This window comes from Somniosus microcephalus, chromosome 8, assembly GCF_052327205.1.
Source record: "Somniosus microcephalus isolate GS21.2 chromosome 8, FLI_Smic_1.0, whole genome shotgun sequence".
Lineage (NCBI taxonomy): Eukaryota > Metazoa > Chordata > Chondrichthyes > Squaliformes > Somniosidae > Somniosus > Somniosus microcephalus.
Genome location: NC_140994.1, coordinates 1,721,252 through 1,736,927, shown reverse-complemented (window position 1 = coordinate 1,736,927; position 15,676 = coordinate 1,721,252). Strand labels below are relative to the sequence as shown.

Genomic DNA, 15,676 nt, shown 5'->3' with positions numbered 1-15,676 from the left:
CTGACACTCCAGTGCAGCACTGAGGGAATGCTGCAGGGTCAGAGGGCCATTACTGAGGGAGTACTGCTCTGTCGGCGGGGCAGTACTGAGGGAGCGCTACACTGTCGGCGGGGCAGTACTGAGGGAGCGCTACACTGTCGGCGGGGCAGTACTGAGGGAGCGCTGCACTGTCGGCGGGGCAGTACTGAGGGAGCGCTGCACTGTCGGAGGGCCAGTACTGAGGGAGCGCTGCACTGTCGGCGGGCCAGTACTGAGGGAGCGCTGCACTGTCGGAGGGCCAGTACTGAGGGAGCGCTGCACTGTCGGAGGGCCAGTACTGAGGGAGCGCTGCACTGTCGGAGGGCCAGTACTGAGGGAGCGCTGCACTGTCGGCGGGGCAGTACTGAGGGAGCGCTGCTCTGTCGGCGGGGCAGTACTGAGGGAGCGCTGCACTGTCGGCGGGGCAGTACTGAGGGAGCGCTGCACTGTCGGAGGGCCAGTACTGAGGGAGCGCTGCACTGTCGGCGGGCCAGTACTGAGGGAGCGCTGCACTGTCGGAGGGCCAGTACTGAGGGAGCGCTGCACTGTCAGAGAGGCCATCTTTTGGACGAGACGTTAAACCGAGGCCCCATATGCTCTTTCAGGTGGACGTAAAAGATTCCATGGAACACTTTCAAAGAGGAGCAGGGGCGTTCTCCCCAGTGTGCTGGCCAATATTTATCCCTCAATCAACATCACTGAAACAGAATATCTGGTCATTATGACATTGCAGTTTGTGGGAGCTTGCTGTGTGCAAATTGGCTGTCGCATTTCCTACATTACAACAGTGACCACACTTCAAAAAGTACTTCATTGGCTGTAAAGTGCATTGGGATGTCCTGAGTTGGTGAAAGGCGTAAGTCTTTCTTTCTTTGATACTGTGACCTGTAACGCACAAGATAATTCAGCAAACACCTGCATTGACCACAAGCTGCAGAGCAGGGTGTCCCGGGTGGAATAGTACGTAAATATTGTGTATCAAACTCATTGCACAGAGCAGCTGGTTAACGGTGAATACCAAAGACACAGACTGACGGCAATGTTTTACAGCACACGTATTCCTGCATTCAGTCCCAGCACTGCACGTGATGTTCATTCATCACGGCTCATTGTGCGGCAGAGTCAGAACTCATTTTAAAAATCACACCTTTCCTCCATTTAACCTCTATTCGCCACAACAAGCTGCTGCTGTGATCCACTCTAAAATGGCAGCTATGATTACATTTTCCAGATAAGATCACAATATGTACGGATGAGGGAGGCCATTCGGCCCACCATAGTCCATCCAGACAGACCCCACAGCCCTCCTTTCCCCGCCACCCGACATTGCAGCATCCAGACAGACCCCACAGCCCTCCTTCCCCCGCCACTGCAGCATCCAGACAGACCCCACAGCCCTCCTTCCCCCGCCACCCGCCACTGCAGCATCCAGACAGACCCCACAGCCCTCCTTCCCCCGCCACCCGACACTGCAGCATCCAGACAGTCCCCACAGCCCTCCTTCCCCCGCCACTGCAGCATCCAGACAGACCCCACAGCCCTCCTTCCCCCGCCACCCGACACTGCAGCATCCAGACAGACCCCACAGCCCTCCTTCCCCCGCCACCCGACACTGCAGCATCCAGACAGTCCCCACAGCCCTCCTTCCCCCGCCACTGCAGCATCCAGACAGTCCCCACAGCCCTCCTTCCCCCGCCACTGCAGCATCCAGACAGACCCCACAGCCCTCCTTCCCCCGCCACCCAACACTGCAGCATCCAGACAGACCCCACAGTCCTCCTTCCCCCGCCACCCGACACTGCAGCACCCAGACAGACCTCAGCCCTCCTTCCCCCGCCACTGCAGCATCCAGACAGACCCCACAGCCCTCCTTCCCCCGCCACCAGACACTGCAGCATCCAGACAGACCCCACAGCCCTCCTTCCCCCGCCACTGCAGCATCCAGACAGACCCCACAGCCCTCCTTCCCCCGCCACCCGACACTGCAGCATCCAGACAGTCCCCACAGCCCTCCTTCCCCCGCCACTGCAGCATCCAGACAGTCCCCACAGCCCTCCTTCCCCCGCCACTGCAGCATCCAGACAGACCCCACAGCCCTCCTTCCCCCGCCACCCAACACTGCAGCATCCAGACAGACCCCACAGTCCTCCTTCCCCCGCCACCCGACACTGCAGCACCCAGACAGACCTCACAGCCCTCCTTCCCCCGCCACTGCAGCATCCAGACAGACCCCACAGCCCTCCTTCCCCCGCCACCAGACACTGCAGCATCCAGACAGACCCCACAGCCCTCCTTCCCCCGCCACTGCAGCATCCAGACAGACCCCACAGCCCTCCTTCCCCCGCCACCCGACACTGCAGCATCTAATTGTTCACTACATTATTCCAGAGGTCTTCACGCCACGACTGTGTCTGGGAACCCATTCTATGTGTCAATCGCTCTGCCTTTGTGCAAAACATTTCTTGATTTCAGCCCTAAGTTTGCTTTTTCCTCTTGTCCTACTCAAGGTGCGCCTGACCAGAACTGGACCCAGTGCTCACGGTGTGTGTCTGACCAAAGCCCTGTACAGTTTCATCATTACCCACTTCCAGTGCTCTGGGATAAACCGGGGATTTAGTTATTTCTAGCTCTTTTACCCGGTCCAACATTTCCATCTCATTTACAGCAAAGTCAAAGCCTGAATTATCTTTTAGCTTCCTGATAAATACTGCGAGTAATTAATCATACAGAATATTTACTACTTTATGTTCATCCTCAATTTCAAGCCAGTTTGCATCTCATGATCTCTCACTTCCCAGCCTTACATTTCTCATTCCTGGTGCTGCCCACACTCACTATACTCAATCCCAACTAGTCTGTTCCCATTCACAGCTACAACACAACCCCACTGATACTCTTCTCATTCACACTCACTACCACAATCCCAACTAGACCTTTCCCACTTACTGCTACAGTACAGAATCCCACGACAACCCTCCCCACTGGTTCCTATGTACACTGTCTTTTTCACTCATTCCCACTGCATAGAATTTGTTTGATATTCTGTGAAGTCAGAGGCCCATCACTAACCCGTATGTTGCTGTGGGTGACGTTGCTTCGAATGTGCCTCAAGGTCTGGTGATGTTCTAAGATCTTGTTCCCGCAGATGATGTCTACCTGTCAACCACACAAAGAATGGCCTGTGGTTAAACCTTTATTAACTAAATGTAAACCTGAAAAGTGACAGTTTCAGGTGCAACGTCATCGTTTTCAAGTGAAGGTTGCTCTCTACATAGTGTAGATAAAGCCTGATACACACTGGGAAAACCAGAGGGATAACCTCCCACGACGGTATCTCCCAAACCAGCAGCTCCCCACCAAAACTGTTCGTCTCTCCACTACTGAACTAGTAAAACCAGTCAGCACTTCCCCTCCGACCCATTACACCATGTGTGCAAAACATACTGACCCTCCGCACCGCGCACACAACACCCCCCCCCCCCACCACGCACGGAACCCCCCACGACCCCCCGCACCACCCCCCCCACGCAAACCCCCACCACTGACCTTCCGCACCACGCCCACAACCCCCCCACCCGAAAACCCCTCACCACTGACCCTCCGCACCGCGCACACAACCCCCCCACCCGGAAACCCCTCACCACTGACCCTCCGCACCGCGCACACAACCACCACCCCCCACACACAACCACCACCCCCCACACACATGGAAACCCCCCCACCACCAACCCTCCACACCGCATACATGTGGTGTATTTGGACTTTCAGAAGGCTTTCGATAAGGTCCCGCGTAAGAGATTAGCGTGCAGAATTAAGGCACATGGGATTGGGGGCAAGGTATTGACTTGGATAGAGAACTGGTTGGCGGACAGAAAGCAAAGAGTTGGAATATACGGGTCGTTTTCCGAGTGGCAGACAGTGACTAGTGGGATACCGCAAGGATCGGTCCTAGGACCCCAGCTGTTCACAATATATATTAATGATCTGGACGAGGGAATTGGATGTAATATCTCCAAATTTGCAAACGACACAAAGCTGGGTGGGAGGGTAAGCTGTGAGGAGGATGTCGTGAAACTCCAGGACGATTTGGACAGGTTGGGTGATTGGGCAGAAACATGGCAAATGCACTATAATGTGGCAAAAACAGGAAGGCAGATTATTATTTGAATGGCAATAGATTGGGAGAAGGGGAAGTGCAAAGAGACTTGGGTGTTCTTGTGCACCAGTCGCTGAAGGTAAACATGCAGGTGCAGCAGGCGGTTAAGAAAGCAAATGGTATGTTGGCCTTCGTAGCAAGAGGGTTTGAGTATAGGAACAAGGATGTCTTGCTACAGTTGTACAGGGCCTTGGTGAGACTGCACCTTGAGTATTGTGTGCAGTTTTGGTCGCCTTACCTGAGGAAGGACGTTCTTGCCATGGAAGGAGTGCAGCGAAGATTCACCAGGCTGATACCTGGGATGGCAGGAATGACGTATGAGGAGAGATTGTGTCGATTGGGCTTATGCTTCCTGGAGTTTAGAAGATTGAGAGGGGATCTCATTGAAACCTATAAAATTCTGTCAAGCCTGGACAGACTAGATGCAGGAAGGATGTTTCTGATGGCCAGGGAGTCCAGAACCAGGGGTCATAGTCTAAGGATAAGGGGTAAGTCATTTAGGACTGAAATGAGGAGTAATTTCTTCACCCAGAGAGTGGTGAACCTGTGGGATTCTCTGCCACAGAGGGCGGTGGAGGCCAGTTCATTAAATATATTCAAGAAAGAGTTGGATATATTTCTTAAGGCTAAAGGGATCTGGGGAGAAGGCAGGGACAGGGTACTGAATTTGGATGATCAGCCATGATCTCATTGAATGGCGGAGCAGGCTCGAAGGGCCGAATGGCCTACTCCTGCTCCTATCTTCTATGTTTCTATGCACACACAACCCCCCCCCCCCAACACGGATACCCCCCACCACTGACCCTCCACACCACACAGAAACCGCCCCCCCCCCCCCACACACACACGGAAACCCCCACCACTGACCCTCCACACCACACAGAAACCGCCCCCCCCCCCCCCCACACACACACACACACGGAAACCCCCACCACTGACCCTCCACACCACACAGAAACCGCCCCCCCCCCACACACACACACACGGAAACCCCCACCACTGACCCTCCGCACCGGAGCACAAATCACCACCACCCCCCCCACACTGCGCATGGAAACACCCGCCCTCCCCACAACTGACCCCCCAGACCGCATACGGAAACCACCCATCCACCCCACCGACAACACTCTGGAACCCCATGGTGTGACCAAGCTCAAATATTTTTAATGGTTGTTGGAACTCAGTAAAACAGATGCTGTTCTTTTCTTCACTGTACACAACACATGTCCATTTCTGTTAACATGTCCCTCTGTGGTCACTCAGGGTAATGTTCATGTGCTGAATCCCACTGGGAAACCTGCAATCTCGGATTGCAGCCCTGAGCTCTGCCAGTCCGGACAGTCCGAGGATATTATTCAATCAGTAGCTTCACTGGTGCAACTTCAAACTGCACTTTCGGCCATGTAGAGCATCAGTCGCACACACTCCTTGCGAAAACTGCAGTGTGCTCTGGTCAGACCACACTGTGGGCACTTTGTCCCGTTCCGGTCACTGGGACAGAAAGGAAATTTAAAAAAATGTTTTTATTTGTTTTTATGGGATGTGGGCGTCGCTGGCAAGGCCAGCATTTATTGCCCATCCTTGGTTGTCCTCGAGAAGTTGGTGGTGAGCCCCCTTCTTGAACCGCCGCAGTCCGTGTGGTGAAGGTACTCCCACAGTGCTGTTAGATAGGGAGGTCCACAATTTTGACTTTTGACCCAGCGACGATGAAGGATCGGCGATATACTTCTAAGTCAGGATGATGTGCGACTTTGAGGTGGTGGTGTTCCCATGTGCCTGCTGCCCTTTTCCTTCTAGGTGGAAGAGGTCGTGGGTTTGGGAGGTGCTGCCGAAGAAGCCTTGATGAGTTGCTGCAGTGCATCTTGTAGATGGTACACACTGCAGCCACGGTGCATCGGTGGTGGAGGGAGTGAATGTTTAAGGTGGTGGATGGGGTGCCAATCAAGCGGGCTGCTTTGTCTTAGATGGTGTCAAGCTTCTTGAGTGTTGTTGGAGCTGCACTCATCCAGGCAAGTGGAGAGTATTCCATCACACTCCTGACTTGTGCCTTGTAGATGGTAGAAAGGCTTTGGGGAGTCAGGTGGTGAGACACTCGCCACAGAATACCTAGCCTCTGACCTGCTCTTGTTGCCACAGTATTTATGTGGCTGCTCCAGTTAAGTTTCTGGTCAATGGTGGCCCCCCAGGATGTTGATGGTGGGGGGTTCGGTGATGGTAATGCCATTGAATGTCAAAGGGTGGTGTTTAGATGCTCGCTTGTTGGAGATAGTCATTGTCTGGCACTTCTGTGGCGCGAATGTTACCTGCTACTTATCAGCCCAAGCCTGAACGTCGTCCAGGTCTTGTTGCATGTGGGCATGGGCTGCTTCAATATCCGAGGAGTTGTAAATGGCACTGAGCACTGTGCAGTCATCAGCGAACATCCCCATTTCTGATCTTATGTTGGAGGGAAGGTCATTGATGAAGCAGCTGAAGATGGTTGGGCCTAGGACACTGTCCTGAGGAACTCCTGCAGCGATGTCCTGGGGCTGTGATGATTGACCTTCAATCACCACAACCATCTTCCTTTGTGCTCAGTATGACTCAAGCCAGTGGAGAGTCTCCCCCCCGATTCCCATTGACTTCAGTTTTACTAGGGCTCCTTCATGCCACACTCGGTCAAATGTTGCCTTGATGTCAAGGGCAGTCACTCTCCCCTCACCTTTGGAATTCAGCTCCTTTGTCCATGTTTGGACCAAGGCTGTAATGAGGTCGGGAGCCGAGTGGTCTTGGCAGAACCCAAACTGAGCATCTGTGAGCAGGTTATTGGTGAGTAAGTGCCGCTTGACAGCACTGTCGATGACAGTGACCTACAATTCTGCTGATGATTGAGAGTAGACTGATGGGGCGGTAATTGGCCGGATTGGATTTGTCCTGCTTTTTGTGAATAGGACACCTGGGCAGTTTTCCACATTGTCGGATAGATGCCAGTGTTGTAGCTGTACTGGAACAGCTGGGCTAGAGGTGCAGCTAGCTCTGGAGCACAAGTCTTCAGCACGATAGCCGGGATGTTGTCAGGGCCCATAGCCTGTATCCAGTGCGCTCAGCTGTTTCTTGATATCACGTGGAGTGAATCGAATTGGCTGAAGACTGGCTTCTGTGATGGTGGGGACCTCAGGAGGAGGCCGATGTGGATCATCCACTCAGCACTTCTGGCTGAAGATGGTTGCAAACGCTTCAGCCTTGTCTTTTGCACTCACGTGCTGGGCTCCACCATCATTGAGGATGGGGATATTCATGGAGCCTCCTCCTCCCGTTAATTGTTTAATGGTCCACCACCATTCACGACTGGATGTGGCAGGACTGCAGAGCCTTGATCTGATCCGTTGATTGTGGGATCGCTTAGCCCTGTCGATAGCATGTTGCTTCCGTATTTTAGCATGCATGTAGTCCTGTGTTGCAGCTTCCCCAGGTTGGCACCTCATTTTTAGGTATGCCTGGTGCTGCTCCTGGCATGCTCTTCTACACTCCTTATTGGACCAGGGTTGGTCCCCTGGCTTGATGGTAATGGTAGAGTGAGTGATATGCCAGGTCATGAGGTTACAGATTGTGGTGGAATACAATTCTGCTGCTGCTGATGGCCCACAGTGCCTCATGGATGCCCAGTTTTGAGCTGCTAGATCTGTTCTGAATCTATCCCATTTAGCATGGTGGTAGTGCCACACAGCACGATGGAGGGTGACCACAGTGTGAAGACGGGACTTTGTCTCCCCAATAACTGTGCGGTGGTCACTCCACCAATACTGTCATAGACAGATGCATCTGCGACAGGTGGACTGGCGAGGACAAGGTCAAGTAGGCTTTTCCCTCGTGTTGGTTCTCTCACCACCTGTCGCAGGCCCAGACTGGCAGCCTATGTCCTTCAGGACTCGACCAGCTCAGTCAGTAGTGGTGCTACCGAGCTACACTTGGTGATGGGCATTGAAGTCCCCCACCCAGAGTACATTCTGCGCCCCTTGCTACTCTCAGCGCTTTTGCCAAGTGGTTTTCAACATGGCGGAGTACTAATTCATCAGCTGAGGGAGGGCGGTAGGTGGTAATCAGCAGGAGGTTTCCTTGCCCATGCTTGACCTGAAGCCATGAGACTTCATGGGGTCCAGAGTCAATGTTGAGGACTCCCACGAACTGTGGTGCCACCCCTGGTGGATCTGTCCTACTGGTGGTACAGGTGATGGAGGAATTTCTTCACTCAGAGGGTTGTGAATCTTTGGAATTCTCTATCCCAAAAGGGCTGTAGATGCTCAGTCATTGAGTACATTCAAGGCTGAGATATAGATTTTTGGACTCTAGGGGAATCAAGGGGTATGGAGATCAGGCAGGAAAGTGGAATTGAGATCGAAGATCACCCATGATCTTATTAAATGGCAGAGCAGGCTCAAGGGGCCAAATGGCCTACTCCTGCTCCTAATTCTTATGACAACCAATGAATTACTTTTGAAGTGTGGTTATGTAGGCAAACGCAGCAACTGTTGTACACAGCCAAAAGACGGCACCTCTGACAGTGCAGCACTCTCTCAGTACTGCACAGAAGTGTCAGCCTAGATTATGATTACATTAGAGGAGTTGTGAATGGAACTGAACACTGTGGAATCGTCAGTGAACAGCCCAACTCCTGGTCTTTTGATGGAGGGAAGGTCGAGAGCGGCCCTGGGTGGAGACTGAGCGTGGAGACTGAGGAGTTAAGGAGCGGGGAGAGAGAGAGCGGCCCAGACTCACCGGCGGCAGCAGAGAGAAGTAAAAAGTAATCGAAGTGTGACGTCACCAGAAAGCAGGTAAGTGATTGGTTGGTTGGTGAGTATTCCTCTCTTTCTTCCAAACTTAATTTTTGTGGTTTATAGTTTCTAGGGTCTCTGTTGTGTAGCGGGGAGTGCTAGTAAACAAGGGCCCTTGAGTATATCATTTAATCGTAGTGTAATTAGTGGCATTGATTTGATTTAATTTAATTTAATTTGAATTAATTAAAGGGTAAGTCATGGCAGCACAGCTCGGCCCCGTGGCATGCTCCTCCTGCACTATGTGGGAAATCAGGGACACTTCCTGTGTCCCTGACGACCATGTGTGCGGGAAGTGTATCCAGCTGCAGCTACTGACAGACCGCATTGCGCCGCTGGAGCTGCGAATGGATACATACTGGAGCATTTGCGATGCTGAGGACATTGTGGATAACACGTTTAGAGAGTTGGTCACACCGCAGGTAAAGGCTGCACAGGCAGGAAGTGAATGGGTGACCACCAGGCAGAGTAGTAGGCGCAGACAGGTAGTGCAGGGGTCCCCTGTGGCCATCCCCCTTTCAAACAGATATACCACTTTGGATATTGTTGAGGGAGATGGCTTATCGGGGGACGGCAGCAGCAACCAACTTCCTGGCACCATGGGTGGTTCTGCTGCACAGGACGGGAGGAAAAAGAGAGCTATCGTGATAGGGGATTCTATCATAAGGGGAATAGATAGGCGTTTCTGCGGCTGCAAACAAGACTCCAGGATGGTATGTTGCCTCCCTGGTGCAAGGGTCAAGGATGTCTCGGGGCGGCTGCAGGGCATTCTGGAGGGGGAGGGTGAAGAGCCAGTTGTCGTGGTGCATATAGGTACCAACGATATAGGTAAAAAACTGGATGAGGTCCTAAAAGCTGAATATAGGGATTTAGGAGGTCAATTAAAAAATAGGACCTCAAAGGTAGTAATCTCAGGATTGCTACCAGTGCCACGTGCTAGTCAGAGTAGAAATAGAAGGATATTTCAGATGAATACGTGGCTAGAGGAATGGTGCAAGGGGGAGGGATTCAAATTCTTGGGACATTGGAACCGGTTCTGGGGCAGGTGGGACCAGTACAAATTGGACAGTTTGCACCTGGGTGGGACCGGAACCGATGTCCTAGGGGGAGTGTTTGCTGGTGCTGTTGGGGAGGGTTTAAACTAAAATGGCAGGGGGTTGGGAACCTGTGCAGGGAGACAGAGGAAAGGGAAGCAAGGATAGAAACAAAAGACAGGAAGGAGAAAAGCATAAGTGGAAGGCAGAGAAATCAAGGGTGTAAATCAAACAAGGCCACAGTAATTCGAAAAGGACGAAGAGTGTTAAAACATCAGGACTGAAGGCTTTGTGTCTTAATGCGAGGAGCATTCGTAATAAAGTAGATGAATTAGCTATGCAATTAGATGTAAACGGATATGATATAATTGGGATTACGGAGACATGACTCCAGGGTGACCAAGACTGGGAATTCAACATCCAGGGGTATTCAATATTCAGGAAGGACAGGAAAAAAGGAAAAGGAGGTGGGGTAGCATTGCTGGTTAAAGAGGAGATTAACACAATAGTAAGGAAGGATATTAGCTCTGATGATGTGGAATCTGTATGGGCAGAGCTGAGAAATACCAAGGGGCAGAAAACGTTAGCGGGAGTTGTATACAGACCCCCAAACAGTAATGCTAAGGTTGGGGATGGCATTAAATGGGAAATTAGAGACGCACGCAATAAGGGCACAACAGTTATCATGGGTGACTTTAATCTACATATAGATTGGGTTAACCAAATTAGTAACACTACCGTGGAGGAGGAATTCCTGGAGTGTATACGGGATGGTTTCCTGGACCAATATGTCGAGGAACCAACTAGAGATCAGGCCATCTTAGACTGGGTATTATGTAATGAGAAAGGATTAATTAGCAATCTTGTTGTGCGAGGCCCCTTGGGGAGGAGCGATCATATGATCGAATTCTTCATTAAAATGGAGAGTGAAGTAGTTGACTCAGAGACTAGGGTCCTGAATTTAAATAAAGGAAACTACAATGGTATAAGGCACGAGTTGGCTGGGATGGATTGGGGAACATTACTTAAAGGGTTGATGGTGGATAGGCAATGGCAAACATTTAAAGATCACATGGATGAACTACAGCATTTGTTCATCCCTGTTTGGCATAAAAATAAAACAAAAAAGGTGACTCAACCGTGGCTAACAAGGGAAATTAGGGATAGCATAAGATCCAAGGAGAGGACATATAATTTGGCCAGAAAAAGCAGCAAACCTGAGGATTGGGAGCAGTTTAGGATTCAGCAAAGGAGGACAAAGGGATTAATTAAGAGGAGGGAAATAGAATATGAGAGTAAGCTTGCAGGAAACATAAAAACTGACTGTAAAAGCTTCTATAGATATGTGAAGAGAAAAAGATTGGTGAAGTCAAGCGTAGGTCCCTTGCAGTCAGAATCAGGGGAATTTATAATGGGGAACAAAGAAATGGCAGACCAATTAAATACATACTTTGGTTCTGTCTTCACAAAGGAGGACACAAATAACCTCCCAGAGATGTCAGGGAACATAGGGTCTAATGAGAGGGAGGAATTGAATGAAATCAGTATTTGTAGGGAAATGGTGTTCGGGAAATTGATGGGATTGAAGGCCGATAAATCCCCAGGGCCCGATAATCTACATCCTAGGGTACTTAAGGAAGTGGCCCTAGAAATAGTAGATGCATTACTGGTCATCTTCCAAAATTCTACAGACTCTGGAACAGTTCCCATGGATTGGAGGATAGCTAATGTAACCCCACTATTTAAAAAAGGTGGTAGAGAGAAAAAGGGGTATTATAGACCGGTAAGCCTGACATCGGTAGTGGGGAAAATGCTAGAGTCCATTATAAAAGATGTAATAACAGAGCACTTGGAAAACAGTGACAGGATCAGACAATGTCAACATGGATTTACAAAAGGTAAATCATGCTTGACTAATCTACTGGAATTTTTTTTTGAGGATGTAACTGGTAGAATAGATAAGGGAGAACCAGTGGATGTGGTGTATTTGGACTTTCAGAAGGCTTTCGATAAGGTCCCACATAAGAGATTAGCGTGCAACGTTAAATCACATGGGATTGGGGGTAAGGTACTGTCTTGGACAGGGAACTGGTTGGCAGACAGGAAGCAAAGAGTTGGAATAAATGGGTCTTTTTCCGAGTGGCAGGCAGTGACTAGTGAGGTACCGCAGGGATCGGTGCTAGGACCCCAGCTATTCACAATATATATAAATGATCTAGTTGAGGGAAGTAGATGTAATATCTCCAAGTTTGCAGGTGACACAAAGCTGGGTGGGCGTGTGTGCTGTGAGGAGGATGCAGAGAAACTCCAGTATGATTTGGACAGGTTGGGTGATTATACTGCATTTGCCATGCATCTGCCCAATGTGGATAAATGCGAGGTTATCCACTTCGGTAGCAAAAACAGGAAGACAGATTATCTGAACGGCAATAGATTGGGAGAAGGGGAAGTGCAACGAGACCTGGGTGTCCTTGTGCACCAGTCGCTGAAGGTAAGCATGTAGATGCAGCAGGCGGTTAAGGAGGCAAATGGTATGTTGACCTTCATAGCGAGAGGATTCGAGTACAGGAGCAAGGATGTCTTGCTGCAGTTGTACAGGGCCTTGGTGAGACCACACCTTGAGTATTGTGTGCAGTTTTGGTCGCCTTATCTGAGGAAGGATGTTCTTGCCATGGAGAGAGTGCAGCGAAGATTCACCAGACTGATACCTGGGATGGCAGGAATAACGTATGAGGAGAGATTGGGTCGATTAGGCTTATATTTGCTGGAGTTTAGAAGAATGAAGGGGATCTCATTGAAACTTATAAAATTCTAACAGGACTAGACAGACTAGATGCAGGAAAGATGTTCCCGATGGTCGGGGAGTCCAGAACTAGGGGCCACAGTCTAAGGATAAGGGGATTTAAGCCATTTAGGACAGAGATGAGGAGGAATTTCTTCACCCAGAGAGTGGTGAACCTGTGGAATTCTCTACCACACAAGGCAGTTGAGGCCAATTCATTAAATATACTCAAGAAGGAGTTAGATATATTTCTTAAGGCTAAAGGGATCAAGGGATATGGGGAGAAAGCAGGGACAGGGTACTGTTTGGATGATCAGCCATGATCTCATTAAATAGTGGAACAGGCTCGAGGGGCCGAATGGCCTACTCCTGCTCCTATCTTCTCTGTTTCTACATTGAAGAGGCAGCTGAAGATGGTTGGGCTGAGGATGTTTCCCTGAGGAACTCCTGCAGTGATGCCCTGGGGCTGAGATGATTGGCCTCAGACAACCACTTTGTGCCACGTATGACTCCATGCATTGGAGTGTTTTCATTTTGACTCCCATTGACCTCAGATTTTCTAGGGATCCTTGGTGCCATACTTGATCGAATGCTGCTTTGATGTCGAGGGCAGTCACTCTCAGCTCCCCTCTGGCAGTCGCGACTGGATCAAAGCTGTGATGGGATCTGAAGGTGAGTCGTTCTGGCAGAACCCAAATTGAGCATCGGTGAGCAGGATATAGGTGTTGCTTGATGACTCCTTCCATCACTTTGCTGATGATTGGGAGGAGGCTGATAGGGTGGTAATTGGCCAGATTCAATTTATCCTGTTTTTTGGACAACAGAACATACCTGGACAATCTTCCACATTGTTGGACAGATGCCAGTGTCAGCAGTACTGGTGAGAGTTTGACAAGAGGAGTGGTTAGGGAACTGTACCCGGCCCAGGGACTGACCGTTCAGTACCCAGCCTATGGACTGTTCGTTCAGGGACTGACTGTTCAGTGTCTGGCCCATGGGCTGTTAGTTCAGGGACTGACGGTTCGGTGTCCAGCCCAGGGACTGTCGGTTCAGTGTCCAGCCCATGGGCTGTTAGTTCAGGGACTGACCGTTCAGTGTCCGGCCCATGGGCTGTTAGTTCAGGGACTGTCGATTCAGTACCTGGCTGACACTCAGTGCCATAATGTTGGTCATTCACAATGACTGGAGCAGCTTTTCATGGGTTAAAAGATCACTCTTTTTATCTTTATTATTACACTCGGGGCTGCCTGGGTCTCTTGGGCCTTTAAGCAACCTTCAGATATGTGATTTGTGCAGATAATTGCGAAGCAGCACAAGCCTGCAGATGAGGCAGCACTTAATCACCGAGCAAGATCGAAAGCTAATTACAAAAACCCACACGTGTTTACTGTAGAGGCTGCAAATGTCACCCGGAGATTAGGTGGAGGCCCACTGAATAATAAACGCAGATCTCGTGATGGATAAACCGGGGGAGTGAAGCTACCACTTCAATTAGAGAGACTCTTGTCTATAAATAATGCAGAGAGAGAAATAGAGAGAATGGATAAATAGAGAGAGTAGAGAAAAGAAAGGAGAAAAGAAACAGCGAGAAAGAAAGGTGGCAGAGGGAGAAATGAAAGAGAGAAAAAAGAGAAAGCAAAGAATGAGAAAGGAAAAAAAGAACCGACAGAATTAAACGAGAGAAAAAATGTCGATAAAGAAAAATGAGAGAGAAAATAGGAGAGGAATGAGTGAGAAGGAAAGAGAAAAAGAGTAGAGAAAGAAAAGAAAGCAAAAGGAGAAAAAGGAAAGAGGGAATAAAAAAAAGTGAAAGGAGGGAGAGAGAGAAAAGAAAGTGAAACAAAGTGAAAGGAAGGAGGGAGAGAGAATGGAGAAAGTCAAAGGAAAGAGTGAAAGAAAGGTATGAAATGAATAAAGAGAAACGAAACACTGGCCCCACGAGCACCAGTCCAAGCGCCGACACTCCAGAAAACAACCCGGGCTCCTCCGATAGCACAATCCATACAGGAACAACACAAAGAATCACATTCTTCCCGGAGGGTGTGCTCTCTGCCTCCGGTTATTTATAAATTGGTCTGTGTGTATCTGCAGCTCCCGGGCCTTGCATAAATTCATGTCCTGGGCAGCCCTCTCCTCCTCCCACATCTTCCCAGGGGATCCATCTGTCTCACGTTTAATTACAGTGAAAAATGTTATGGACTGGAGTAGTTCAGTTTCCAATGCGATTGTAGCAGCTCCTGAAACCATCGATGCTTTTATACAGCCAAGACAGACAGTACTGCGATATAACACTCCACCTGTACCCTCACTGTAACACACACAGACATGACTGGGATAGAACACACCGCCTGTACCCTCACTGTAACAGAGAGAGAGAGAGCCAGACAGCACTGGGATATAACACTCCGCCTGTAACATACACTGACAGAAGAGAGGCAGTTCTGGACTGAAGTTTTTGCAACCTGTCCTCATAATTCAACCCTTTAAGCCCTGGCATCATTCTACTAAATTTGCGGTGCACCCACTCCAAGGTCAATATATCCTTCCTGACCAAGGCTCTGCATAGCTGAAGCATAACTTCCCCAGTGTATTACAGACCCTTTGAGATCTCGGCCAACATTCTAAGTTGTCTTTTTGATTCGTTTTTGTACTTGTCCAGTACCTTTCAGTGATTTGTGTACATGGACACTCAAATTTCTTTGGTCCTCCACAGTTCCTCGTTTCTCATCATTCATTAGTTAGAGAGAGAATATCAGCTGGTTATAGGATTAACTACTAGTCATAGGTAGGATATTGGGGGCATTCTAACCTCTTACGACCAGTTACATATAGACTATCAATGGGTTATTGTATTATCGCTCATTGCGAGGGGAAT

The 15,676-nt window shown here is 49.9% G+C and overlaps 1 protein-coding gene across 7 annotated transcripts in view; it reads right to left on the bottom strand.

The window, feature by feature from the left end:
* Positions 1-15,676, bottom strand: part of LOC147113236 (polycomb group RING finger protein 6-like) — a 210,386-nt gene that overhangs the window by 138,130 nt on the left and 56,580 nt on the right. For 3 of the 7 annotated variants that reach the window (XR_015079170.1, XM_085994103.1, XM_085994102.1), the window contains one exon: positions 3,088-3,170. The exons of 2 other annotated variants lie outside the window; for them this stretch is intronic. Coding sequence is in view for 3 of the 5 variants with exons in the window: in XM_085994103.1 (XP_085850229.1) it covers positions 3,088-3,170 (83 nt within the window). In the remaining 2 variants the exon portion in view is untranslated. Of the gene's footprint in view, positions 1-3,087; positions 3,175-15,676 lie in introns of all 7 variants that reach the window. 2 more of the 7 variants (XR_015079171.1, XM_085994105.1) reach the window with 1 other exon arrangement.